The sequence below is a fragment of the Lathamus discolor genome, chromosome 22 (genome assembly GCF_037157495.1).
Source record: "Lathamus discolor isolate bLatDis1 chromosome 22, bLatDis1.hap1, whole genome shotgun sequence".
In the NCBI taxonomy this organism is placed as follows: Eukaryota; Metazoa; Chordata; class Aves; order Psittaciformes; family Psittacidae; genus Lathamus; species Lathamus discolor.
The window spans coordinates 4417945-4445169 of NC_088905.1; the positions used below are offsets into that span (position 1 = coordinate 4417945).

The 27225-nt window shown below is 55.8% G+C and overlaps 1 protein-coding gene across 1 annotated transcript in view; it reads left to right on the forward strand.

Moving 5' to 3' along the window:
• Nucleotides 1-502: 502 nt before the first annotated feature.
• The window catches only part of LOXL2 (lysyl oxidase like 2), a 35775-nt gene continuing 9052 nt past the window's right edge, over nucleotides 503-27225 (forward strand). Inside the window, exons 1-10 of the mRNA XM_065659332.1 lie at nucleotides 503-679; nucleotides 5703-6123; nucleotides 7129-7304; nucleotides 15457-15668; nucleotides 18963-19185; nucleotides 21228-21411; nucleotides 23656-23807; nucleotides 24204-24371; nucleotides 26669-26834; nucleotides 26922-27165. Of these exons, the coding sequence (XP_065515404.1) occupies nucleotides 5763-6123; nucleotides 7129-7304; nucleotides 15457-15668; nucleotides 18963-19185; nucleotides 21228-21411; nucleotides 23656-23807; nucleotides 24204-24371; nucleotides 26669-26834; nucleotides 26922-27165 (1886 nt within the window). The 5' untranslated portion in view covers nucleotides 503-679; nucleotides 5703-5762. The remainder of the gene's footprint in view (nucleotides 680-5702; nucleotides 6124-7128; nucleotides 7305-15456; nucleotides 15669-18962; nucleotides 19186-21227; nucleotides 21412-23655; nucleotides 23808-24203; nucleotides 24372-26668; nucleotides 26835-26921; nucleotides 27166-27225) is intronic.

Here is a 27225-nt window from a genome sequence, read left to right on the forward strand (position 1 = left end):
TTGCTCTACCTGCTTAGTCTTTGGGACATCAAAGAGCATGGAGTAACTTGCCGCAGGTCTACGTGGCTCGGTTTGAGCCTAAGGCTATTGCAGAGCTCTAAAAGCACTTTCTGGCTGCTGAAGGGTTAAGGTGGGCAATAGCCTCAATGGAGTATTGAAGAATTCGAGGTATTCAAGGGGAGATGGAAGCTGCAGGCTCTGAGCGCTGTGCGGAGGGGTGTGAGTGTGAGGATGCTCTGCCCTAGGACCCTGCGCTCCTCTGTTAGAGCGCTCTGGGAGGCTCGGACCTGCGCTCGCTGTGATTGAGCCCTGCATGGACGCAATTCCCGGGGTCTGTCCTGAGGAAGCATTCCCACCCCTGCCCCGGCTCCTTCCCTGCGCCCCTGCCCCGATCCCCCCCCATTTCTTCCCTGCCTGCAGCCCTTCTGCTCGGGTTACAAGGCGAGCCCATGATATCACCGCTCACTGAGGCTGGAGGGGCCGGCTCTTGGGAGGGGTTTGCTTCCCTGGCTCCAGTGAAATTGGCCAGGAAGCAGCCGCTTCCCGCACCACATCGCTCCGGCTGCGGGAGGCTCCCGGCGCCGCGGGGACCCCTCGGCTCAGCCCGGGAGGAAGAAGAGCTCCATGCGGCAGGACCGGGCATCGCTCACCCCCGGCGCAGCCCACCACTAACGCCAAGGTAAGGGCGAGCCGGAGCTGCGGCGCTGGAGGTGAAGGGGTTGATGAGTGCTTGGAGCGTTTCTAACCCTCTCTTGCTTCGGGGCTGGGAGTTGCAGTTCGCTTCTTCCCTTCTCTCTCGGAGCCGTTTTCCTTCCCTGCCATCGGTTGGCTCGGAAGTGGGATGTTTGGATGGGACAGGGCTGCTCCTTCTGATCCCGACCCCCAAGACTTGCTTTGGCAGAGGTGGGACAGCCCAGGTGCTCAGTGCTGGTTGCAAAGGTGTTGTGAGCGAGTTCAAGGTCTTCCCCCCTTGCTCTCAAGATGAAGTAAAAGACGTGCTGCAAACAAGCCCAGGCAATGCATGTGCTGGGATCCTGCTAGAATGGGCTCGATCCAGAGCAGAAAGCCGCAGCCCTGGGTGCGCTTCAGGAGCAGCTGAAGTTCTCCTCTCTGCAGAGCTGCTCTTTCAGGGGAAAGGCTTCAGAGCAGCAGATGTTTCCCATTGGCAAAGCAGTTTTGTCCCTGGGTAAGGGACTTCCCTGCTGTCATTGCTTGGGATTTGCAGCCCTCAGCCTGCCGGCACCGCTCCTGAGGCTGGGTCATCGCAGGGGTGCTCAGGATGACTCCAGGATACTCGGAACTGACCCTTCCCCAGGCTGCTTTTATTGCCTTTTATGAGCAATGAACGCGTCCAGGGGCTAAATCTGACAGCAAACGTGCATTGCTTCACTTGAAGAAATAGATCTGGGAAGAGGCCTGGATTTGGAAGCTGTAGGAAGCGTTCAGCTGAGCCCTTGCATGAAACGTGCTGGCCATGGACCAGGCTGCAGAAATCACTGCATCCTTTGGAGAGCAGCACACCGCTAAACGCGGACCTCATAGGTGTTATCAGTGGCGTAAAGGGCTTCGGGTGGGCAATTGCCACAAACACTGGTTCTTTGTTGTTAGACCTGTGTCTTTAAAACAGAAGCCAAGAGCCTTTTCCTTCCTGACCGATGTGTTTGTCCATCAGGGCTTCTCTAGGTTCAGCAGCAAGTGATGGCAAGCAGCATCCATCCCTCAGCTATAGGTGTGCGTTTGCTGCCTGTTCCAAGTGCTGTCTGTTGTAGCTCATCCTCATCACTTGGCAAACACTGCAGACTGTTTTCTCTTCCAGACAGCACATATTTCATTGAGTTTTGGGAGGAAATAAAAGGGCTGGGTGTCTGTGTAGGTACATTTGGGTGTGAAGCAGAGGCCAGAAAGTCCTTTGGTTGTTACCAAGTGATGTTTCTATCTCGAGTGAGACCTTGTGGCTGGTAAAGCCATGGCAGGGCTCTAACTTTGCCTCGTGTGAGCTTTCCTTCTGTGAGAAGGCCCAGTGGGACCTTGCTCTCTCTTTCTCTGCAGCATCCTAACAGAGCAGAAGCAGCAAATTGCATTTGGAAGCTCCCCTGATGCTTCCCAACAGTGGAATTCGGTACTGGTTGCCCTTGGCCGGCCTGCAGTGATGTGAAGTACCTGGTAATAAATAAAGGTAGCTCTCAGGTAGCAGGTTTTGGCTCCCGAGCAGTGGCAGCTCTCTAAAGTGACTGTGGGGCTTGGGCTTTGATGGGGCACATGGTCTTCTCCTGGGCTCCTTATCCACCGAGGTAAATCCTGTTCCTCTGCCTTATGGGTCTCTGCTGTAGATTTGGGGTTATTGCCGTTGCTTGGTGTATGGGCCTGCCAGTGACACGTACGGCTTCGTGTTCTAAGAGGGAGGATGTGAACAAGAGGGCTCTTACGCAGGGGTTGTCATCAGTGGGGATTTAACCTGCGACAGCATCACCTCCAGTGCCTGTGCAGGGGAGCCGAGCCTCTTGGAGCAGTGGGGAATGTACCCAAGCGAGTGGTAGCATCCCTGTTCACTGCAATAGCTCTGGAGAGGGGCCATGTGGATTGCCATTGGTTTGCCTGGAGAACTGCTCCTACAGCAGCGGGAATCCTGCCCCCGTCCCACGGCTGTGCCCGAGGAATGCTCTTCGGGCAGTGGGGCTTGGAGCTGGGAATGCAGCGGGAGGATTCCTGCTTGGTGCTCCCGGCTGAGAGGCGGGCGTGCAGCATGGTCCGAGTGCCACCTGCCTCTTCCTCCCAAGGGGTGCCAAGCCACACGGAGCCTTGCTGGCTCTCCAGGCACAAAGGACTCAAATCAACCCCTCCAGGCTTCCCTTGGTTGTCTGGATAAGGATGGAAGCAGGAAGCTGGTTCCTGGGTTGATCCGAGCTCATCTCTTGCTTGGATCATTTGGTGATGCTCAAAAAGGAATTCCCATTGGCAGGAGCAGGTTTGGCTTTGGGGAGATCAGAATCCCATTGGCTGCACCAGTGCAGCCTCGGAAGAAGATCAATATCACCTTGCAACGAAACTGTTGTTTCCTTATAAGCCTGTGTCTGTTCCCTTCCAGACTGAGCCTGAAAAGGGCTGAGTCAGCAGCCAGCAGGAGCATGCCTTAAAGCCTTCAATTACACAGTAATGCAGTGATGGAGAATCATCCTATGGCCTCAAGCAGAGGATGGGGAGCCAGGAGACCTGGAGCATTTTCCTGGCTTTTCCACTGACTTTATTCAATGGGATTTTTCATGTTCTCTCTTGGAGGCTTTTGAATGGGGAGACCAAAATATCTACTTTTAGGATGACATCACTGTTAAATCTGGAGGCCATTAAGGAAAGGGAGTGAGGGGAGGAATGAGCCCTGCAATAAAGGGAATAGTCAGCGCAAACCCAACGTCCTGCACTGCTTTATCAACCCTCTAGACCAGCTCTTGTGCGTTGGATGCGGGTTTAATGGGTCCCAAGAGGCAGAGGTGGAAGAAGCTGTTTCATAGCCCATACATCTCATCCCAGGGACTAGTGGGGGAATTCGTTCTGTTGAGGCTTCCCAGTGTTTTCCCTGTTGTTCTTTGGGGCTTGTTGTTCTGACATGATTCTGCTGCTGTTTGGCTTGCCTCCAGCGGGAAGTGGCCTGGATGGGTGGATGGATGGATTGGATGGATGGATGGACAGATGGGCAGAGGGATGGATGGATTTATGGATGGATGGATAGGATGGATGGATGGATGGATGGAAGGATGGAAGGAAGAATGGATGGATGGAAGGATGGATGGATGGACAGAGGGATGGATTTATGGATGGATGGATTTATGGATGGATGGATTTATGGATGGATGGATTTATGGATGGATGGATGCTGCTGCCTCTCCAGTGTCGCATCTCCCTGGTCCCTCCTGACCAGCCTTGAACGGAGGCAGAAAGCCAAGAGCCCTTCTCAGTACCATGGTGTTAGGTGGCTCCTCTGCTCGCGCTGGGCTCCTGAAGCTTCCCCGCTACACCTGGGCTGCTGTTTCTTGTGCCAATAATATCCCCGTGCTCTTATTCCACTGGATTCTGCTTTTCCTGACCTCACGACTGAGTCTGAGCAGTTTCCCTTGAACACCTCAAGAAACGAGGCCTCTGGGTACGGGGGGTTCTGTTTCGGGGGCGATGCGAGCACTGGGGAAGCTTTGTCTCCTGCTGTGTGAATGCGTGGCTGTTTGAAGCGGATGGAGACAGGGCCTGGAGGAGAGGTGGGCTCTGCTTGCCGGTGCTCACTGCGCTGCTGTCTCCTGGAGCACTGCTCAGGCCCTGCAGAGAATTCCTTTAGGATTCGCTTCCACAGCTGGAATAGGACTGGAAGGGAGATTCCGGAATGCTTTTCCAGTCCCTTCCCCTGACAAAGACGAGCTACGATGCTCTATGACCTGAGCACACAATGTGCATCCAAGTCGTTTCCCTCGGGAAAGGTTTGGGATTGTGCTCGTGCAGGCTCGTTCAAATCCCTTTTTGCTGGTCCTGGACAGGGGGCTCGGGGGCAACCTTATCCTCGGGGCCAGGTTTTCTGCTCTAAGCTTTTGGGGAACAGGAGCAAATGTGGGGCAGTTTGGGGGGTGTTCGACCCTGTTGGCTTTGCCAAGAGTGACGACGACACCTCCTGTATTGCCCAGAATCCCAATGAGCATCTCCGAGGCTGAGCTCGGTATCAGGTGAAATGACCTGGAAGGCTGTTGCGTGTTTTAGGGATAGCAGAGAGCAGGAACACGGGAGGGTTTCAGTTTCTGGGCATCCGGGTTTGGAGCCAAGTCTTTCCCCTTCTCCCTCCCCTCTGGTGGCTGCCAGGAAATAAGAGAGCTTTAAAGGGCTGGGAGCCGTTTCCCACCGCTCTCTGGCATTGCTTCACTTGGAAACTATGGAATCCTCACCCCCTGTGTGCTGCTTGTCCACTCCATGTGCTGAGAGAGGCTGGGGATGACGGGAGCAGGCAGACAGGGACCAGGATTCCATGGAATCCCTCAAATGGGTCAGTAAATTGCTGGCTCTTATCTCCAATGCCAAGCTTATGGGAGGATGGAGCACTTGTCTGACAAGTAAGGCCTTATCCAGACTTAGCAACCCAAACCTGGAGACCATTAGTCACTACCCCATTGACAGACAGGGTGAGCAAAGTGTGTACAGTAACGCGTCGATTCCCTATAGATGGAACCAGACGTGCAGCAAGAGGAATACATCCATCACTGGATTGGGGAAACAGACGTCAATAGGAATAGCAGATCGTAACACATCTCATTGCCTTCTGCGTTTCCACTGTTTAAGTGATGGGTTTGGCTTCTTTCTTGAAGGAGGGCTGGGAGAAAAGGGGTTCAGTTGTGTCCTGGTAGGATTTGACCTGAGGTTTGCTGGAGCCACTGAACTGCTGGGTCTGCAGAGAAATAGGAAAAATCCATTGCGCTTGCAACCTGTTTCTATAGGAAAAAAGGGTTTTCCAGCTGAAATGGTTTGGCCAGTTGCCTTAAGCTTAGATTGCTTTAATGGGAGGGGGTTTTCAGCTCCTCCACCCCACAAGAATCATAGAATAACCCTGTACTTGACTTTGGCCATCACAGGTACCATTGGACACGGCCTATTCCTCAGCTCTATTCCCTGCTGAAGCAAGAGCTGCAAAATCCATGTCATTACCGAGCCTTACCCAAGCTTTTGCTCCCTTCCAGGCCAGGCACGCAGCACCTCCCTGCACTGACCGGCAGAGGCTTTGGCTCTGAGCACTGAAGATGGGCAGATCCCCGGCTTTCATCCATAACCACTGTTTCATCGCGCTGCTCCTCACCTCCTTGAGCCCGCTGAGCCTTGCCCAGTACGAACACTGGCCCTACCTCCCCGGGTACCCTGAGCCCCCCCCCGAGGTGTACCAGCCCCCCCAGAGACCAGCCAACGTGCCCAAGATCCAGCTCCGGCTCGCGGGGCAGAAGAGGAAGCACAACGAGGGCAGGGTGGAGGTGTTCTACAGCGGCGAATGGGGCACCGTGTGCGACGATGACTTCTCCATCCACGCCGCGCACGTGGTCTGCAGGGAGCTGGGCTACGTGGAGGCGGTCTCTTGGCTACCCAGCTCCAAGTATGGGAAGGGAGAAGGTAAGGACATGCCAGGGAAGCAAAGACTGGGTGTCTGCAACTCCCAGGCATTCCGGAGCTCTCCGTCCGGTTTAAGATGCAGTGATGCTTCCTACAAGCATCCCCAAGGCAGCCCCGTCTGCCACGGAACCCTTCAGACAAGCAAAGCACTTGGTACCCCAAAACAGGGGAATTGCTTGTTGGCTTTTGCACCCTGCAATGTAGGGGGCAAAGACCCAGGGGAGCACCATGTGCCCAGCACGTTTCCATAGGGAAAATGAGCCCTTTGAGAAGGGGAATCTCAGAGGTGCCGCTGAGGCTTTTGCTCCTACGTTTTGGAGGTGGCACCTATTGATCTTTGTCTGTTTAACTTGGAAGGGAGTTCTGAGGGACCTGAGTAAAGAATATCCAATGCATGGTATGTTATTTGCATGTACGTGTGCGTGCCTGTGTGCGCACACGCTTTTGGCTGGAGGAAAAATGGCCATTGCGGTCTGGAAGCTGGACCTGGCCCTTTGCTTTCAAAGAGCACCCAAACCCCAGGAGGTTCCAGTCCATGGGGCTGTGTTAAAGCTTAGGCAAGGACCTGCTTGTGGGAAGCCGGGGTGTTCAAGCAAAGCTTGGGCTTTTCCTCCAAGAGCTGTGATGGGGATTGGAAACATGATGGAAAGAGAAGGCTGATGTGGTGTGACCAGAGGGGTAACCGAGCCAAGCCAAGGGCACTGGTGATGCTGTGTGCTCCGAAGGGGCTCTTTTCAGAGGAGGTCAGCACTGACTGCATCAAGGATCTGCTTCATTCTGAGCCTACTGCTCATTACCATGCAGATAAGGGGAAGCTGTGGGGCAGAGCTGGTTCCAGTTCGGAAGCATCTAAAGTGACTCACTGATGTTCCTTAGCTGGTTTGTTCAAGCTCGCTTTAGCAGCGCTCTCTTCCCCTGCCACAGAGCGCAGCGCCTTGCTTGCTTTCAGTGCAGCCCAGAGGTACCCCTTCCATGAGGCTCAGTTCTGTTTTCTTTCGCCTGCAGGGAAGATTTGGATGGACAACGTCCACTGTAACGGGAAGGAGCCCACCCTGGCTGCGTGCACTTCGAACGGCTGGGGAGTGACTGACTGCAAACACACCGAGGACGTGGGAGTGGTCTGCAGCGAAAAGAGGATCCCCGGCTTCAAGTTCGACAGCTCCTTGCTTAACCAAATAGAGGTAAAGGTGCTTACGGCTGCACGCTGCTGCTCCAGGGACATCCCTGCCTGCTGCTGGACATCGCGGGTTACCCCAGCTGCGCGCTATGGTTATAAAGCAAACTCAACGGTGCTCCTAGACGCTGGCTGAAGATGCAGTTTTCAGCTGGTCAGACCCCTGTGTGTATGATGAGAATTTGGAAGCGGGGTTTGGGGGTTGGTTTTAATAGCACAAGGAATGAGAAAGGAGGTTGCTCCTGTGCTGCCGTCACTGTTCAGTTGCAAACTGATTTATTGCGTTTCTAAGAACGGATTGAGAGAGACACGATGGGTGCTGTGCTCACAGACCTTCCGTCCGGGTGACTTGGCTGGTTCATAGGATTAAACAATGAGTTTGCTTCCTGTCTTTACCTCCCTTTTGGTACTGGGAACAGCTGGGAGGTCTCTGGCATAACCAGGGGTGAGCAGGTAGGGTCGGGTTTGGAGGTGAATAGGGCTCAGAGCCATGGCGTGGAAGGGGCGGATTTAGGAGAGAGATAAAGCTATTTTTGCACAGTTTGGTTAAGCAGAGCTGACGTAACCGTGATAACTGGATGGAAATGTTTGTGGGAATGGGGGATTAGTGTGCAGGAAGCGCTGAAAGGGATTGAAGAGGGGAAAACGTGGGCCTGGTCACTGGGGAAAGGCTCTGGATTGCGACTGGGTTAGGCTGAGACTAAGTGCTTGAATCACCATCCAGGATCCGTTGTATTCCTGCAGAATAAGGAGCTGGGAAGAACCTGGGGAAGAAAGTGGTGTTTTCCCTTGGGCTTTTGAGGTTGGAAAGTGTTTGTGGTGACTCCGCTACCGGCTCCCTTGTTTCAGGTGCTCTGCTGTGTCAGTGTGGTCAGCGGCTGCTCTTGGTCAAAAGAGCCCATCCAGTAACTACAGCCGAATCCTTTCAAGCAGGCAGGGAATCCAGGATGTATCCCATCACAGCGAGGTTTCCATGGCTGAACCTTGGCTTTGCTCATGGTCCGAAACAATGGGTACAGCTGCCTTCATCACTTTAACCCCAACTCACCCTGGCAGTTACAGCACAGCCACTGGCTCCCAGCATTTCCTTCGCCTTTAGGAAGAGCGCTGCACGGGTGAGCAGGCACTGTTCACCACTGCCATGGAAAGCTCCTGTGCGAGGGGGCAGATGTGGGGTGTGAGAGCCAGAATGCCCTTCCTTGCCTTGCCCTTGCTTCGCTTGGCTCAGGAGGGAAAGGCGGCTTTCCAGAGGGATCCCAAGCTGCCTCTGTCAATGGCCCCGTTGTTGCTCAGGGAATGAGGCGAGCTCATGGAACATCGGTGATGGCTTTGGCAGACGTGCGCTGCCTCAAAGCCACAGGGAAGCCTCACAACAGAGGCCTGGAAGAAAAGATGCTTTCGTCTAGACGGAGGTCACTTCTCTCTTGTATTAATCATAAAGGCTTTAGAGGGTCTGCTTTTCCATTAGCTCAGCCCCGGGGTTTGACTAATGAGTTGAGCACATCGGGTAACGCAGGGCCAGCTGGTGCTGGTGCTGTGTGGGTGCTTGAGCTTCACGTATGAGAAGTAAAATGAATCAGAAGGTTGAAGCAGTTCACGGAGCAGAAGCCTGGGTCATCAATAGGAGAAATAGATGGAAGAGAAGTCATATTCCCCATGTCCTGATAGTGCTTGGGAGCTGTGGGTGGATGAAGGCATCCACTGATGTGATCAGTAACAGTATTCACAGGGGGAGGAAACTTGTTGCTTCTGCTTTACAGAACCCAACTGACTTTACTTGGATCCCTACAGGATCATTGGCAGCTGCAGGGTTCTTTTCCTGCTGGTTGCCTTGCGGCAGGACCAAGGCTGAAGGTGATGTGCTGTGCGCATCTTTAGGATGCCATCACGGATGCGCTCTTCAATCGCAGCTCCCTGCCAAATGGCTGAACTCCTTCCCCCTTTCTCAGCCTTCCACCTCTCAATCTTTGCTTTCTCTCATTAGCAGCTGCAGTGCCACAGTCTGAGCCAAAGCTGATGAGCGGGGTTGCTCACAGGGTCGCAAACTCCAAACCAGGGAGGTCAAAAGGCTTGTGTGAACGTACGCTGGCCGCCTGGGAATCCTGCATATCGTACCTCCCATTCACCAGAGGAAACGGCGCTGGTTTGTACGCTGCTGGCCCTTTAGGCTGCGGCCCAAAGCTTGCCCAAGTGATGTTTTCTCTTTGGAATGAGCCCGGGGGTTGAGGGGCTTGGAATTCTCTGCTGAGCAGCGGTGCTGTGGTCAGGTCTCTCCACCAGCCCCATTGGCTTCAGTTATTGCGTTGACAGAGCTAAACCCGCCCAATCCCACTGAGATTTCCAATGGAAACATTTCAGATTGCCCTTAAGCTGCTTTTTAAACCAGGCTTGACTCGAAACAGGCCTGGTTTAAGGTGATGCTCAGAGCTTGCGTATTCAGTTGTACCTCCCTTTGCTTCTGACAGGCAGAGTTCGCTCTTGTGAAAGCAGCACGATCGCCCTCGAGCCGCTTGTTTGGCCTGGGCAATGCACATCTCTCCATCTCCCAGTCTAGAAATGCAGCAGATAAGTGGTACAGGATGATTTTTTCCATCCCTGTAAACCACTTGGCTTACACACATCTATGCTCGGATCTTTTCCCATCACAGCTCATACTTTGAGGGTTAAGTCACTTCTCTTCCTGCCCCTGAGCCTTCCCATTCCCTGCCTGTTGGGAAGGGGCAGTGCCTCACCCTGCTCCTTACAAGTTGCTTGTCACAGCCCGAAGTGGAAGCTTTCAGTCGAGGGAGAGTGAAGGAAGGTGGGGATAAGGAGATGGGAGACGGGCAGGGAGAGGTTAATCCTTTAACAGGACGGAGGCTGGGGCAGGTCTGAAATGCATCGGTCTCTTGTAAAGGGCAGCGAAGCTCCATCGCTTTTGCTTGCTGTTTGCTGCAGCTTTTAGCTTTGGGACTTGTTCAAAGGGCTCTGTCCGGGAGCGTGATGGATGGGCAGAGCAGAGCAGCCCTTTCATGGGCTGCTGCCAGCTCGGAATTAGCCCGGTCCCCTTTTAGCTCAGGGGCTGCGCAAACACCGGAGCTCGCCCACCTTTGCGGAGCAGGGGAGCGGTGTTTGCTCAGCACCGAGGGGTGATGGCATCAAGCGCGTTTCTCAGAGGGGCTTTTCCCCCTCCTCTTCAAAGCATCTGGGCTGCACAGGCAGCTCCTCACGGGCGGACAGAGCAGGGCTTGGGGTCTGACTTTGTTAGTGCCTCTCTGCCTCTCCCCATCAGGAGGGGGAAAGCGGGTACGTATCCTGCTGGAATCGCATCCTCCCCTTCCTCCGGACCCGGTGTGCTCCGATTCACACCAGTGGCTTGATGCGCAGCTCGGGTTCTTGCCTTGCAGGTCACAAGCGTCTGAAAGCGGCCGAGTGGGCAGCGTGGTCCTGCCTCAAGCTCCCTCATAGAGCGCCAGGGGCTGCAGCCTGAATGCGTGCACAGGCTCCAGTGTTTCCCCAGCTCTGTGCAGGATGCCAGAGGCTGAAATCAAAGTGATCCCATGGGCGCTCACAAACCCAGGGGCAGGGAACGCTCTCCCTGCTCTCCGAACAGGCCATGCAGCCACTTGGGGCTGTCCAGACACAGCACAGGCCCCTCTGCAAGTGCCTAAATGGGTTGAGCACCAGTCTGAAGACCACAGGAACCAACTCCTGCCCTTAATAGATTGCTTGTATAAACGCACCACAGCGAATTCATTTTAACCCAAAAACATCCCTAACAAAATATTTGTTGTCCACCCTCTTCCTCCGGGTGCACAGAGAGGCTGCAAATAGGACATACTCTAAATAGATCACATTCCTGAGCACATTACATGCTCACAAACAGGTCTGGTACCTGAGACCAGCCCCAGCTTTGGCCAGACGGTGGGCAGGCAAAGCCTAGCTAAACACAGCAGCTATTTCTGGCCTTCTCTTCCTTTCTTTGGGGGTCTGTGAAGCATAAAGGAACCTCACTTCCAAGCCCAGTGGCTCAAAGGCTCTGGTTATCCCATCTCCGGCTTCAGCTCTCTGTCTTGGCTGTGGAGTTCTCAGGACATTTGGCAATGAAAGGTTTCTTTGTCCCTGTTTGTTGTGACCACAGTGACTTAATTTCTGTCCCCTTGGTGTAAATGTTTGCTTCTCTCAACACATGCCCATGTGCAAGGTCGGTGCTGATGCTTTGTGAGCCTAGAAGGGGCCTTCAGCATCTCCTCTGCAGCAAACTCCAGCCGCTATTAATGAAGCTGCTTTGGGATAAATCACTGCTTTTCTTTAGTGCTGGAAGTCAAAGCGGGGGGGGGTGATAGTTGGGAGCTGCTTTCCTCAATGGGCTCTTTCTGATGGCTCGTGGCATGTTGGGGTTTGCTGGGCAGAGATCTGGTGCTTGTCCCCTCCCTGGAGGTGGAAGCCATGAGCTCCATAGGTAGGGCTGAGGAAGCACCAAGGCTGCGGTTCCTGCTTGTCCCCTTGCCCTGGCTGCATCCAGCCATCGCGCCGGATGCGGCCCCATCTGTCTACGACACAAGACAATGTCTGACTGAGCCTGGGAGCAGGGTGTGATCTCGTTGTGGTTTGCAGTGGGGAGGTCAGGTAATAAAGGAGGTTTCCGTGCAGCATCTGGTCCAGTTTGTCTGGATCAGGAGAAAGGAAACAGGGAAGGTGAAAGCTTTGCTCGGCCAGAAACCCTCTGACCATGATGTGCACAGGACAGAGCAGCATCCTGCCCGGAGCCGAGCCTCCCACAGCATCTCTAGGGCTCTGCTCCTGCCTTCTCTTGCTCCTGTCATCAGTTTCTTTGCTCTGGTGCTTTTCATTGTCCTGCTCTGCATTGGCAATGGCGAGGCTGCCGCTGCCGGAGCAGTTCACAGCTCAGCAAAGGCCTTGGCTTTTGTCAGTTCCAACCCTGGCCCCTAATCCGGGGTTGCTCTCTCAGCCCTTACCCTTTTGTACTGCACAAACCCAGAACAAAAAGTGCTTGCGCTCCAGTGCGGCATCGCGTTCCCAGGGGATCGCTGTCCCCGGCCTTGGTCTTGCAGCATCCATCTCCCTGTGTTTGTTCAACAGCTGGGACTTTGTCAGTGACTCAGAGGCAGGGCCCCAGATGGTTAAAGCAAAACAGATTCCACCCATTCCTCGGGATGTGAAGAGAGAGCTTTGTGAGAAGTCAGCTTCAGGGGACCAGAGCTGCGAGCTGGGACCTCAGTGGAAGCGAGCGCAGGGTTTGAACAGGGGAGAGGAGATGCCCCCGGGGGCTGAAGTCTGTGGGGGGAGTTTGGTTTGCGTTTTTAATATTGCAAAAGAAATGGTTTCTGGTCCACGCTGCAGCCTTAGAGCCCCCGCGTTTGGGAAGCCAAGAACTGGAGCTCCACTCTACAGGAGAAACGATGATCTGCATAGGTTTCTGCGTCTTAAAGCAGGAGGGCAACGAATATGGGTTAGGTGAGGACAGAGAGAGCACCTCCATCCCCTGCCCTGCGCTCCTCAGCATCACCACTGCGGATGGGCTCCATCCTGGTGCCCTTTCTGCCTGTTTGGGGCCGTTTCTCTCTCCTTGGCTGTTGAGACCCATCCCAGGCAGGTCTCTTGATGCTTTCTGCCCAGGACCGCTGTGTGTGGGGGGTGTTTCAAGTGAGTGTTAAGACCCTCTCGAGCTCGCTCCTCAACTGGGTCTCTTCTTGTGCTTTGTGGGTAGGAATCCCCCCCAGTGCTTTTCCCTTGTGCTGAGCTCTGGGTCTGGGCCTGGTTTTCTCCCTCTCTCCCTGCTTTGTGTCCCTCACACTGAGCAAAGCACATCCCATCAGCTCTGGGGCTTGAGTCCCTATTTCCATGCCTACAATGGGGGGTGCAACCAACCCGGTTGTGTTTCCTAGAGTACCATTGCTCTCTGAACGACCGCTTGGCTCCCGCAGTGTCGCTGAAGGCTTTGCTTTACGGCTGATACGTGGGGTGGGAGCTCACCAAGCGCCCATTCAGGTGCTGAGGCCGTTGCTTTGTGGTCCTTGAGAGGCTTTAACCGGTCTCCCTTCTAGCTGTAGTGCGTGGCTTCGGCGCGAGCAGAGGTAAAGCTTTCAGAGATGGGTTTTCCCCGGTGAAGGGGACGGCTCGTTGTGGGTTTGTCTCCACGTGTGCACAAAGCGTGGGGAGGGTGAGTTTGGTGTCTGTTGTAGCCATTAAGGATTGTTTGCTTCTGGGTTTTATGTGGAGCCTGGTTTCCCCATCAGGGGCTCTGCACGCTGCTGTTGGATATGCGATAGATGTGCCTCTATGTGCGTTATGGAGCGCCCTCGGTGTAACAGAACCTCTGCAGCGAAGCCATCCAAAGCTGCAGAATTAAAGGGGGAAAACTGGTTCCTGCTCCTTGGGAAACCTGCAGCCTCCTCAGCTTGAGCCTTTGGGCTGGAGCCTTCCCCTATAAAGCTGAGCTCTCCAACGCCCTGAATTCAGACTCTGGGCAAAGCCTTGGCTGCTCTATCAATAGTGCTCCGCTCTAACGCTCCCCTCTGGGAGTGGGAAGGGGAATGGATGGGGCTTGGGTTTGCTCTCAGCCACATCACGAAGACGTTGTTGCGTGCCGGTCTGCTGTAGCTATCTGAGGCCTGAAATGCTCTGCAGGGAGGGAAATGATGGCTCAATTCTTGCTGATTTGCTCACTTTGCTTTTTCATCCTTGGCAAATACAGGCAAAAAACCCCATGACAAAGGAGTTGGACTCACTGAGGAATCCCAGGGCAGAGCAGGGTTTGGGTTTGTGTCTATGTCAGCATCTCCGGGGGAAGAGAGATGCGTTGTGGGACCTTGCTTAGGAGAAACTCTCTGCATTGCAAATGGACTTCCCAGACTACACAGGATGCGAGTTTGCTCTGGCACCTTGAAGTGCCTCAGATCTGGCAACGTCAGGTGTTGCTGGGGTGATTCTAAGCACCTAGGCCCAAAGCATGAACCCGGTATGAGCTGCACTGTCCCAAGGGGTAAATCACAGCAGTTCATTTTCCAGGTTTTCCATGGATGCTGAGCTGCTGCAGCACTGGATTCCTGCAGCTGAAGGAAAGGAGGAATCAGTCGCGTGTTTTGCTGTAAAATAGGTGGAAAACAGAGATAATAAAGGGGAAATAAGGAAGACAAGCCCAAGTGGCTCCCTCCAGGTGGTGCGGGCAGAGCGGGAGCAGAGCTGAGGTTGAAGGGGAGATGCTCGCTTGGTCTCCACTTGGCTGCTGTCGGCTGCATCAGTGCTGGGGAAGTGGCTGGAGATGGATGTGCCACGTGTCACCTGCAGGACCCCGCACGTCCTGCTGCGATCTCCTGCCTTAGCCCCTCTGCCCGACCGGGAGCCTTGTGTCTCTTTAAAGCTCTGGGCATTCTTCTTTTCCAAGTCATTGGATGTGAGCAGAGGAGAGAATTCCTGAGCTCTGATGTAACCGTCAGCAGCACCACGTGGGTTATGCCGGTTTTGACAAGAAAAGGTCTCCTTGGAAGCAAGTTATAACGTTTTCAGTAGCTCTTTTGTACAGCAGTGATTTTCCAGCCCAACTTCGCTCCCGGGCTCGGGTCCCTGCAGCGCTGGTTTGTGCCGTGCCCTCACGTAGGCTCCGAATGTGAAATCCACTCAATCTCCGTGACTCATTTGCAGTCCCAAGGAATGCTGCGGCTGGAGGAGGACCCTGGCTTGGGGCAGCAGCGAAGTGCTGGTGTCAGCACAGCAGGAGTCCAGCTTTTCCAATGCCTGCCCAGGCCAGGAAGGGGAGGGATTCCTATGGGCTTGATGGGACCCCCAACATGAGCCTGCCGCTTCCCCGCATCTCGCCAGCGTGAAGGTGGCCCTAGCAAAGCTGAGCTGGGTTCACTTCCATAATAGCTGAGACCAACCTAATGCCCCTGTGCTTCTGAAACAAGCCCTTCAGTGAATTTAAGTAGCAAGGGAGATTTCTTACGCAGCCATTTGTGAAATCATGGGGTTTCCTCTCTAAATGAGGACCAGCATCCTCTCACACGGGCTGGAGGATGGATTTGCCCAGGGTGGAAAGGTTGCGTCGCTCCCCTGTGTCTTCTCCTACTGCACCTCTCTAAGCAGAGCTGGGTTTTGCTCCCACCTCGAAGCCGTTTCCTTGCAATCCAGCATCATCTCTGCTCCCTTTATGCTTTCAGAACATGAACATCCAGGTGGAGGACATCAGGATCCGTCCCATCCTCGCCACCTACCGCAAGCGGGTGCCCGTCACGGAGGGTTACGTGGAGGTGAAGGATGAGGGGGCCTGGAAGCAGATCTGTGACAGGCACTGGACCATGAAGAACTCCCGCGTCGTCTGTGGCATGTTTGGGTTCCCGAGCGAGAGGAAATACAACAGCAACGTCTACAAGTAAGAGCGGGGCTTGGGGCGAGGCACCAGTGGGTTCCTTTGCACGCTTGGGTTCAAGCTGCCAAGTGAGCCCATCCCTGCGCAGAAGCAGCTGCAGGATCAGGTCTGGAAGCTCCAACCGAGCCACCTTGCAATAAACCAGGTCTTTGTGCTTCATTGCCCAGGTTCCTCCTTCCCACCCCTGCAGTTCCTGGTCTCCCACCTCTCATGATGTCTTTACCCACATGGGAGCTGCTCTGGCTCTCACCGGCCCTGGTTTGTGGGGCTCCAGCTGCCACAAAGGGCATTTCCCAGTGTGTCTCCCGCTGTTGTTCAGCTCCTTTGGCTCCCATCCCTCCAGGTCCCAGGCTGGGATTGCTGCAGCCATTCCCAGCTGTGTGTGACTTGCTCTGCCCGTTCCAGCCTGCTCTGAACTGAGCACTAAGTTAGGAATATCGGTAGCACCTCCCTGCTCCTCCTCCAGCATCCTGCCTGCGCAGCCCGGATGGTGCTTGTAGAAAGATGCAGTTGTGATTTTAGTGCTGCTTTTTCTCCCTGTAGCTGGCTTTAAAATGAGGGAAGAAATCAGTGATCAGTAGGGAGAAGGTTGTTGCAAGCTGATGGCTTTAGGCCGTGTTTCCTGTTTCTGGAGAGCCAGGAGCTCTGGGCTCTTTTATCACCGCTTCAGTCTGCGTTTCATCACCAGCCTCCATCACAGACGTGGCTCTTCCCACACTTTTCCCTAGGAATAACAGCCTAAAGCAGATGCGAAACAGTTTAAGTGAAATCCTGCCCCATTCCTTCCCTCCGCTGTGACCTGGGGAGGGGGAAAGCGGCGATGCTGAGGGGCAGAGCTGAGCTCTCCGGCCAGGAATGTGGCTTTCCTGCCTGCCCCTTTTGGCCTGTGGAGTTGCTCTTTCTGAGCGCTCCCCCTGGAGCTGCCCGGCCACGTTTCATTGCCAGGTCACGATCAGCTGAGGAGGGCCTTGGGTTGGAGCAGTGCAAAGCCCCACGGCCCGGAGAGCATCGGGTAAATAACGCGGGTGGAATTCTGCTTTCAGGCTTCCCGGGGGCACGAGCAGTGGGTTCGGAATGGGTACCAGGCGGCCTCATGCCCTGGCCACCACTTTGCTTCCATCAGGGCAGCAAACTCCCCTCCGAGATTCCCATCCCCTGCGTCGGAGCAGGAAGGATGAACGAGCCCTGGTAGCACAGAGGAGATTTGTCCTGCTTCTTAGTTATGGTGTTTCCAAGAACAGCATTAACTGGAGCAGCTGGAGCCATCTGCCTTCAATAAGAGGGGGCTTGGTAATTGTCCCATCTCTTGCAAGAGGGATGGAAAAACTGAGGCACAGTTATCCAGCAAATCCCATTCATTGTGAGTGAAGCCTCAGAACCGTTCCTCTCATTTCCCGGGCTTTGCTCTCCCTCATTCGTAAATCCCATTCTCCAAGAGCGGATCCCTCCCCGCTCCTGCTCTGCACATGGGAGATGGGCTGGAATGGGCTTTCTGCTGGCTGGGGCTGAGTGCCCCATCCCGCATCCCTGCCAGCCCCGTTGCCCGCATGCTGAGCTTGCTGATCCCCTGCTTCTGCACAGTGGTGGGAGGTGAAATGATTTGCAGATGGATCTTGCCTGCAAGGAAACAGCTCACGGCTGTCCCGGTGCCAAGGGTTTATTCCTGAACGCAACCGAGACTCGGGAGCTGACAGCGCGATTTATGGTAGGAAACGGAACAAATCCCAGCGCTCTTTCCATGTTCTTGTTCATTCTTCAAAGCGATTTGCTGTGGGCACTGCTTGCGAGCTCCTCCTCCCAATCCCTGCTCTGCTCGAGGGAGCAGAGGAGGATCCAATGCATTTTGTTGATGGGGACAGGAGAAGGTTCTGGCTGGAGATGCCTCAAGCCGGGAGCTGGACCCGGCGCCTTCCTGAGGCCTTTCGCCTTCGTGATGTGTCACATAAATGCATGGAGGAGCTCAGCAGTTCCAGGATACTTGGTTCAACATCAGCCCAAGCAGCATCGCCCGGTTTCCCCAGTGTGCTCCGGCACTACAAAGCTGCTCAGTTAATCCCTGCCATGCTTGCATAGGAACCCCCATGGTTGGGGTTCTCTCTGGCAAAGCCAGGATCCCGAGGGCTTTGGCAGGAGGTGGCAAGTCTGCCTCCTCTTCTGCCTCCCTGAGGCTGAAGGCAGCAACAGTGAAGGCTTGGAGAGCACCTCAAGGGTAGACCTGACGCTCGCAGCCCTGCGGGGAGGGCCCCAGTTCACTGTGCTCGGGTGAGTTCCCCCAGCGCGAGCGTGGCAGTGATTGGTTTGGGGCTCCCACATCCCTCTCGGATGCCTTCTTTAGCCAAAGCTGCGGCCACTTGCCGCAGCCGTGGGGCTCAGCCTGTGGCTTTGATTAAAGCTCATGCGAGGAAGGTCCCTGCCTCCTCATCAGCAGGAATGATTTGGACCCCAGCTTGGCCGAACTCTCGCAGCGTGACGGCTCCCTCACACCTCCACTCTTGCACCAAGGCGGGGAGAGGGGGGGCTGCAGCCTTTCTGTGTTAAAAGGTGACGAACAAGGATGCCCTGGGTCTCTGTCCGCACAAATCAGCGCCGTTCCGCTCCCCATCCCGGGGAAATGAGGTGGGGCTTTCTCCGGCTCTTTCTCCCCAGCCTACCACGGGCTGTTAATACCAACCAGATGTTAAAGCCTCCTGAAGTTTCCAGGATGAGGTCACTGTTTGCTATTATAAGGCATCCCCACCATGAGGGCTCCAAGGCAGGCGCTGTTTGTCTGCTTTGGAGTTCTCCCCACGCGTCTGCAGAGGGGAATATTCCCTCAGGTTCCCACTTCCATACCGAGCACAGAGGGTGGCGGGGCAGAGCTGGCTTGTGCAGGAAGAGTAGGGAGTGATGGTGCTGGACCGGATGCTTCCTGGGATGCTCCCATGTCAAAAAGCCATGGAAGCCTCTGCCCTTGGGCTGCTGGAGCTCAGCACCAAGGTCCCACTTGAGCATCAACTGCTCTCCTCAATGGCAGAGCAAAGGGGCAGATTCGGGCACTGTTTGCCCACTGCCGTTGAATGAGCTGATTTCTGACCCGTACACGATGCAGGGATCTTCATTATGGGCCTGTCGTTGTTGCTCCAGCTTCCCTGTGGATTCATGCTCTGATCTTTAGCTGCAGGAGGTGACCTATTTACTCCCAAGGGACACTTTAACAGGGGGTCATTGTGGGTATAAACGGATGAGCCATCAAATCACGCTGCTCAGTCTGCCTCAATGCAGTTCCTACGGGCTCCTTTTCCCATCCATCCCTTGCAGGATGTTTGCCAGCCGGAGGAAGCAGCTTTACTGGGCGTACTCCATGGACTGCAGCGGGAACGAAGCTCACATCTCCAGCTGCAAACTGGGCAACCACCTCAATGTGGATGCGGAGAAGAACGCCACGTGTGACAACGGGATGCCCGCGGTAGTCAGCTGTGTCCCGGGCCGGGCCTTCGCCCCCAGCAGCCACAGTGGCTTCCGAAAAGCCTTCAGGCAGGAGGTGAGGAGATGCTCTGTTTTGCTCCTAGGCAGAAGGGTTGAATGAGCTCTGTGTGTTCAGTCCAGCAAGGAGAAGGGCTGAGCGTAGCATCAGAAGATGTGCAAAAGCCCCAGAAAATGACCCTGGCGTCAGTTTTCTCAGCGTGACTGCATAGGAAAGAGCCGTTTAACTGGCAGCAATGTTGTTTAGATTGATGCTAAGGGCAATATTGCAGTCGTAAGGGATGTGCCTTAGGATACAGGGGTGATCTCGAGGTCTGGAGGCTCCTAATGCTGGCTCAGGGGGTTATTTCCCAAGGCGTTGATTGCCCCAGGGTGCTGCCTGCATCACCCAGCCCTCAGTCCGTGACTTGAGAAGTGGGCTTCATCTTGACCCCACCTCAGGCCACTGCTGTGGTGCGAACAGCACCCTCCTGTCCCTGCTTTGCCAGCCCGGAGCCCTCAGGAGTACGCAGGCTCCAGGCCTCCGAGGTGAAAGGTCTTGTAAATAGAATCATAGAACCATAGAACCATAGAACAGTCAGGGTTGGAAAGGACCTCAAGATCATCCAGTTCCAACCCCCTGCCATGGGCAGGGACACCTCACACTAAACCATCCCACCCAAGGCTTCATCCAACCTGGCCTTGAACACCGCCAGGGATGGAGCACTCACAACCTCCCTGGGCAACCCATTCCAGTGCCTCACCACCCTGACAGGAAAGAATTTCCTCCTTAGATCCAATCTAAACTTCCCCTGTTTCAGTTTGAACCCGTTACCCCTTGTCCTGTCACTGCAGTCCCTGACGAAGAGTCCCTCCCCAGCATCCCTATAGGCCCCCTTCAGGTACTGGAAGCTGCTCTGAGGTCTCCACGCAGCTTCTCTTCTCCAGGCTGAGCAGCCCCAACTTCCTCAGCCTGGCTCCATACGGGAGCTGCTCCAGCCCCTGAGCATCCTCGTGGCCTCCTCTGGGCTTGTTCCAGCAGTTCCATGTCCTTTTTATGTTGAGGACACCAGAACTGCACACAATGCTCCAGGTGAGGTCTCACAAGAGCAGAGCAGAGGGGCAGGATCACCTCCTTCGCCCTGCTGGTCACGCTCCTTTGGATGCAGCCCAGGATGAGGTTGGTTTCTGGGCTGCGAGCGCACACTGCAGCCGGCTCATGTTCATTTTCCATCGACCAGCACCCCCGGTCCTTCTCCTTGGGCCGCTCTGAATCTCTTCTCTGCCCAACCTGTAGCTGTGCTGGGACTGCTCCACCCAGGTGTAGGACCCTGCACTTGTGGTTGAACTTCATCACTGCTCATCTCCCGAGCCGCGCACGCTGCCGAGTAATTCCTTAAGCCTTTGTGCAGGCTTTGGGTGTCCTTGGTGTGGCCCCAGCCTGGAGAGCTGCACGGGCTTCCAGCTGCATCTCTTGGATGGTCTCTGCTTGGTACCGGGCAGAGCTGTAAGTGATGTATGGTCGGTAATAGAAAGAGCAGGGATTGATGGAACCAGAGCTGGCCATCACTTATCCCACCGCCTGCACCTGCAGCAGACAGGTTCTATGCGCCTTGAGGTCCATGTTGGTCTTCCCAGGACCGCTGCCTGGAGATGGGTGCAGCAAACGAACCCATCCAGTGGCAGCACCACAGGCAGCAAGTGGGAAAAGCCTTGTGTGAATTGGCTCAGGGCAATTCCGAAGCCTCCTTGTTCCGAGGCTCCCGGGAGATGCTGTGAGATTGGGTTGTTCCATGGCCAACCACTGCGTTGTGGGGCTGCAAAACTGCTTGGGGGGAAAAGGCTCCTAAATCCAAGCACCCAAACTTCGGAGCAATAAAACATCCCTTTATTCTGGGCCCATGCAAGAAACGCATCTGCGCACACTGTGGTTTTCAACAGGTAAAAGGCTACTTTCACCCAGCACTTTCAGCCCTTTCCATCGTGTGCTGGTTGGTTTAAGGTGGGGTAACACTTGCTGGGCCACAACTTGCCTGCAGCCACGTGCCATAAGTAAGGGCTTTAGGAAAGGATGCTTTGGTCCCGGGCAGCGGGACCCCCTCCTCTCTCTGTGTCTTCCAGCAACCACTGGTGAGGCTGAAAGGAGGAGCCAACACTGGCGAGGGCCGGGTGGAAGTGCTGAAGAATGGGGAATGGGGAACAGTTTGTGACGACAACTGGAACCTGGTGTCAGCCAGCGTGGTGTGCCGGGAGCTGGGCTTCGGCAGCGCCAAGGAGGCCATAACAGGAGCCAGGCTCGGGCAAGGTAAGAGCAATGGGAGCTCAGGGACCGGTCGTGCCTTGTCCGGTTCCATCACCCAGGGCAGAGCCTGGTTTTAATGGGGTCTTTGTCGGGGGGAAGGACAGGGAGTTTGCTCTCTGCCCTTAAGTCTCTGGAGTCAGGAGCTTGGGGCTGCACTGGAATGTGTGACTTGGGAGCTGATCCTTGAAAGACGGCTCCTGGTGATGGCTTCCACCTTTCCCTGCAGCAGCTCCCCCAGTAATTGCCTCTTCGTTGTCACGTTGGCTGCTCTCAATGCTCTTTGGAAGCTCTCCAGATCCGCATTGTGGTGTAAGGCATCACTGGAGGCTCCTGGCAAAAATGGGTCCTGGATCCGGACCTCAACCACTCTCCACTTGACGTCCGGAACATGAATTTATCCCATTATAAATAGAAGGGCATCTGAGCAGTTCAGAGCCAGGTTTGGCTTTGGATTTGCTGTAGGTGGGAGCTGATTTAAATCCCAAGCTGTGGTAAAGGGTAACTCGGAGCCTAACAGCGCCTGCAAAGCGCAGCGGTGGTGGCCAGGAGCTGGGAAGCTTCAAAACGTGACGTGCCCCTTGGATCCGGCAGCGGGATGCAGGGAGCTGCTGCTGTGCTCAGCTGCATCCAGGAAACAGCAGGGGCATCACGGGGGGCAAGCAGCTGCCTCGGGAGGGAGCAGGACGTGCTCTTCCCTCTCCCAGAGCCTGGAATCTCAGCGGCGGCTGCTGATGCCCACTCCCTTTCCTTCCGTTTACCCTGGAGCACTGGGCATCAATCGCTGCACCCGCTCAGAGCTGGCCCTTGGGAGGATGCGCCCATAGGAACTCCCTTTAGCAGCCACATTGTGGTAGGAAAAGGAGCTCTTTTGGCCCCATCTCACCTCCGTGCCGCGGTGTCTGTGCGTGGGCTCACGCTGTGCCTTGGTACAGCTGCGTCTTGATGCATTTGTGTGGTCAAAGACTAACGGGAAGGATCAGGCTCATCGCTGCTGGGATGGAGAGCCAGTGTCACAGGGCTCCCTGTTCCATCAGTGTGCAGTGCCTGCGGGTCCCAGGTAACACAAAGAGACCTGCGGGAGGCGAGTGTTCAGGCAGCATCACACAAGATCCCTACAATGAAGGAGCAGACTCCAAGGCCGGGGCTGCCAGGGAATGTGGATCCGGCCGCTTTTTGCTTCTCCCTCATTAAACTCCTGTTTGTGGTCTGCATCTGGAAACGCTGACACTGACCCAGTCATTTTGCAGCCACCGAACAGTTGGAGTAGGAGGAATGCCTTGATGCTGACCGGAGTTGGAGGGTGATGCCCCAGGAATGCAGCACGGATCCAGCCTCACATTCCCCACTGAAATAGCCCAGCACAGTCATCCCAATGGAATGCCAAAGCAAGAGGGCAGGGCCATGGTGCTGAGCCACCAACCTGGGCTCATCTCTTTGGGGGAAGCTCTTTTAGGCCATGGGGGCAGGAAGTGCTGCTTGCGATCCAAGTTGTCTTCCCTCCCATGTCCTTCCCTTTAGCAGAGCAGGATCAGGAGCGGATTATGTGTATTCCAGGAAAGGCTCTGGTTGTTCTTTGTGATGAAGATCATCTGCTGGAGCCTCTGATTCATCCCCCAAGAACCCCTTTCTAACCAGCTTTGGAAACAGGACCCGAGGGCTTTGCAGGCAGGATTTGTCCCAGGTACTGGTTCTCTTTGGGAGAAGCAGCAGTTTTCTGCTGCCACTTGTCCAAAGAGGATCCAGGTTATCCCCTTTGGCTCCCAGCCCCTCGAGGCCGTTCTCTGCGGTACGAAACGATGCTCGCTCTTGTTTCCATCAGCGGTGCTGGAGCCGGTACCGCAAACCTGCCCCGAGCTGTTCCTCTGCCTCCCCACGCATCCCCGCGCCGTTACATTTTGTCGTCCCATCCAAATGCCAGGCCTTGGCTGGGAGCAAGATTCCCACTCAGGAACCCAGCCAGGAGGATTCCTGCAGCTGGGCTTTGTGAGCGCTGCAACAAGGGAACGGTTTGGCTTTTCCTGCAGCTTTCTGGTGCCCGAGCCCCAGGGCTGCTGGGGAGAATTCAATGGTAAAATGAGGACTTTTATCCTGCAGCTTTTTGCTGGCTTTTTACAAGAAATGCCTGGAATGTTTTCAGGATTACTGCGCTCTGATGCCTGCGCTGGGCTATCGACCGGTACTGGGTATTCCTTCACCATACAGCAGCGTGGGCCGAAGGTAAAACCTCTCTTTCCCTTTCCTCCCAAGGCATGGGTCCGATCCACCTAAACGAAATTGATTGCACCGGCTTCGAGAAGTCAGTCACAGATTGCAAGTTCAACATGGAGTCCCAGGGCTGTAACCATGAAGAAGATGCTGCCGTGAGATGCAACGTCCCAGCAATGGGCTTCCAGAATCAGGTGAGAAACCAAGCGGTCCACATGGGAGGGAGCATGGCGAGATGTGTTCAACCCGGAGCATCATCTGCGCTCCCTCGCTATGCAGGGGAGCTGTGCAGGAATCGTTTCCACCTAAGCTGTGATTTCAACATTGCGTTGTATTGGCCGGGGGGGGCGAATGAGGGTGATGCTCCCTTTTTGTGCTGAGCTTTGAGCTCCTCCAAGCTCGGCAGAGGTCGAGTGGGTGAAGCGCCGCTTTGGCTGCAACCAGTGCAAGCCGGTAACGCCGGCGCCCGTCCCCGCTGGGATGGGATCTGGCAGCGCGGTTCTGGGCTCTGTGGCCTCGAGAAGCCCCAACTGCGGCCTCTCGCCCTCGAGCTGCGCTGCCTCTCACGTGTGCTCCGTTGTGCCCTGCAGCTGCGGCTGAGCGGCGGCCGCAACCCCTACGAGGGCCGGGTGGAGGTGCTGGCCGAGCGCAACGGGACCCTGCGGTGGGGCACGGTGTGCAGCGAGAACTGGAGCACGGTGGAGGCCATGGTGGTGTGCAGGCAGCTGGGGCTGGGCTTTGCCAGCCATGCCTTCCAGGTGAGCCCCTGCCCTCGGGTGCTGGTGTCGGGGTGCTCGGCTGGGGATGCTGCAGGAGGAGGAATGAAGCAAAACCCAACAGATCATGGAACCATAGAACAGTCAGGGTGGGAAAGGACCTCAAGATCATCCAGTTCCAACCCCTGCCATGGGCAGGGACACCTCACACTAAACCATCCCACCCAAGGCTTCATCCAACCTGGCCTTGAACACCGCCAGGGATGGAGCACTCACAGCCTCCCTGGGCAACCCATTCCAGTGCCTCAGCACCCTCACAGGAAAGAATTTCCTCCTTAGATCCAATCTAAACTTCCCCTGTTTCAGTTTGAACCCGTTACCCCTTGTCCTGTCACTGCAGTCCCTGACAAAGAGTCCCTCCCCAGCATCCCTATAGGCCCCCTTCAGGTACTGGAAGGCTGCTTTGAGGTCTCCACGCAGCCTTCTCTTCTCCAGGCTGAACAGCCCCAACTTCCTCAGCCTGTCTTCATACGGGAGCTGCTCCAGTCCCTGCTCATCCTCGTGGCCTCCTCTGGACTTGTTCCAGCAGTTCCATGTCCTTTTTATGCTGAGGACACCAGAACTGCACACAATGCTCCAGGTGAGGTCTCACAAGAGCAGAGCAGAGGGGCAGGATCACCTCCTTCTCCCTGCTGGTCACGCTCCTTTGGATGCAGCCCAGGATGCGGTTGGTTTCTGGGCTGCGAGCGCACACTGCAGCCGGCTCATGTTCATTTTCTCATCGAGCAGCACCCCCAAGTCCTTCTCCTTGGGCCGCTCTGAATCTCTTCTCTGCCCAACCTGTAGCTGTGCCTGGGGTTGCTCCACCCCAGGTGTAGGACCAAATCACAGCCTTCCACTTCAGGGCATTACCTAGAGAGGTCCTGGAGGTCAAACCTTACCCACAGCAGCCCCTGGGGGGAATACGGAGCAGAAGCTGTTGCAAAGCTGCTGTTTTCCCAGCTCAGGTTTCCTGGGAAGCCTGGCTCCCTTATCCCTGGGTGCACTCTGGTTCCATGTGGATTCTCGGCCCTGCCTCAACCATCAGGGCGTTGAACTCCTGAGCCTGCCCTGACGCATGGGAGCGGAGTTTAACCTGGAGTCAGCCCACTTGAAACCAGTTTGCGCTTGCTCCTGTAAGCTGGGTCCAGGAGGACACACGGGGCTCAGGGGCAGGCGGATTCCACCTGGTTCAAGCGTTATCCATTGGCAGAGGGGATGCGCGGGTCCAGGGCTCGGGAGGCTGCAGCCGCCGTTGCAGCGCTCTCCATGCACGGCCCGGCTCCTCCAGCTGATCTCCTGTGCAGATGCCAAGCAGAGCACAAGGGCTGAGGAGAGCCACGTCCCTGCAGCACGGCCTTTCCAGCCGCCTGCCTCTATTGACACAGCCCCGAGAGGCCGGCGAGGAACAAGACATTTTTTCCTCTGGCTGAGGCTGCCGGTATTCAGGGCAGAAAGAGCCCTTCTGTGCAGCCCGGCTGCAGCGGCCCCGGGAGCATAAAGCCACCCTGTGTGGAACAGGGCAGCCCTGTGTGCGGGCGTGCAGAGGGCTGCTGCGACGGGAGCGGTCGTACGGAGGGGTTTTGTCTTCCTGGAAACGGGCTCTGACACCAGCAGGACCGAGGAATGTTTCCTTCTTTCCTCCCTCCCCTCGTGCCGAGCTTTGCGACTGCAGCTTCCCTGTTATTGCCATCCGTATGGAGAGCTGCGTGATGGAGATGAGGGTTTGAGCATCGCTGAATCCCCCCTTGAGACCAGGAGGTTTACGAGACCCTCTTAGTCCTGGTTACCCTCAAATGCCTTGTTTCCAGTGGCATTCCAGCACGGCTGTGGAGGCTGCCTCCTCTCCTGTGCAAGCGGGCACTGGCATTACTCGTGGCCCTCCCAAGTGCACAGATGTCACAAGGCAGATGTGCTTTGATTGCTGGGCATCTCTCCCAAAGCACGGCCGAAATGGCTTAGAACAGCCCAAGGATGAATGCATCAGGGTGGAAAAGCGAGCTTAGAGCTGGATTAAAACCAAGGAGAGACTTAAACCAGGTTGAAACAAGGAGAAAGATTTGCTAAACGGTGGTCAGGGGCAGGGCACAAGGGACTGGGATTAAACCCCAGTCTTCTGCTTAAACAGACCTGGGCTCATTCCCCAAGTCACTCTTCCCTGCCTCAGCATCCTTCGGCATCGTCTGTCTCCTTGTGTGCTCTTGCACCGCTCTTCCCCGGAGGGAGACTGCAAGGTAGAGGGGAAGGATCCAGCAGTCCCTTAACACCAAAGAGGGGGTGAAATTCCTTGTTCTCCCCAGGAAACCTGGTACTGGCACGGGGACGTCAGCGCCGACAGCGTCGTCATGAGCGGCGTCAAGTGCTCGGGCACGGAGATGTCCCTGGCCCACTGCCGGCACGACGGAGCCCACGTCTCCTGCCCCAGGGGAGGCGGCCGCTTCGGGGCTGGCGTCTCCTGCTCAGAGAGTGAGTAACGCGGCTTCGGGTTCCTTTTAGCATCAGCGAGCCCGGGGGGGTCCGTAAGCACCGGGTAACCCCAGCCCTCCCTTGCAGCCGCCCCTGACCTGGTGCTGAACGCGGAGCTGGTGGAGCAGACGGCGTACCTGGAGGACCGGCCCATGTTCATGCTGCAGTGTGCCCTGGAGGAGAGCTGCCTGGCCAGCTCGGCCGCCAACACCTCCATCACCTCGGGCTACCGCCGCCTCCTGCGCTTCTCCTCCCAGATCCACAACAACGGCCAGTCCGACTTCCGGCCCAAGAACGGCCGCCACGCCTGGGTCTGGCACGACTGCCACCGGTGGGTGCACGGGGAGCCCCCGGCCGAGCCCTAAGGGGGCTCTGCTGTGGGAGCAGGGGC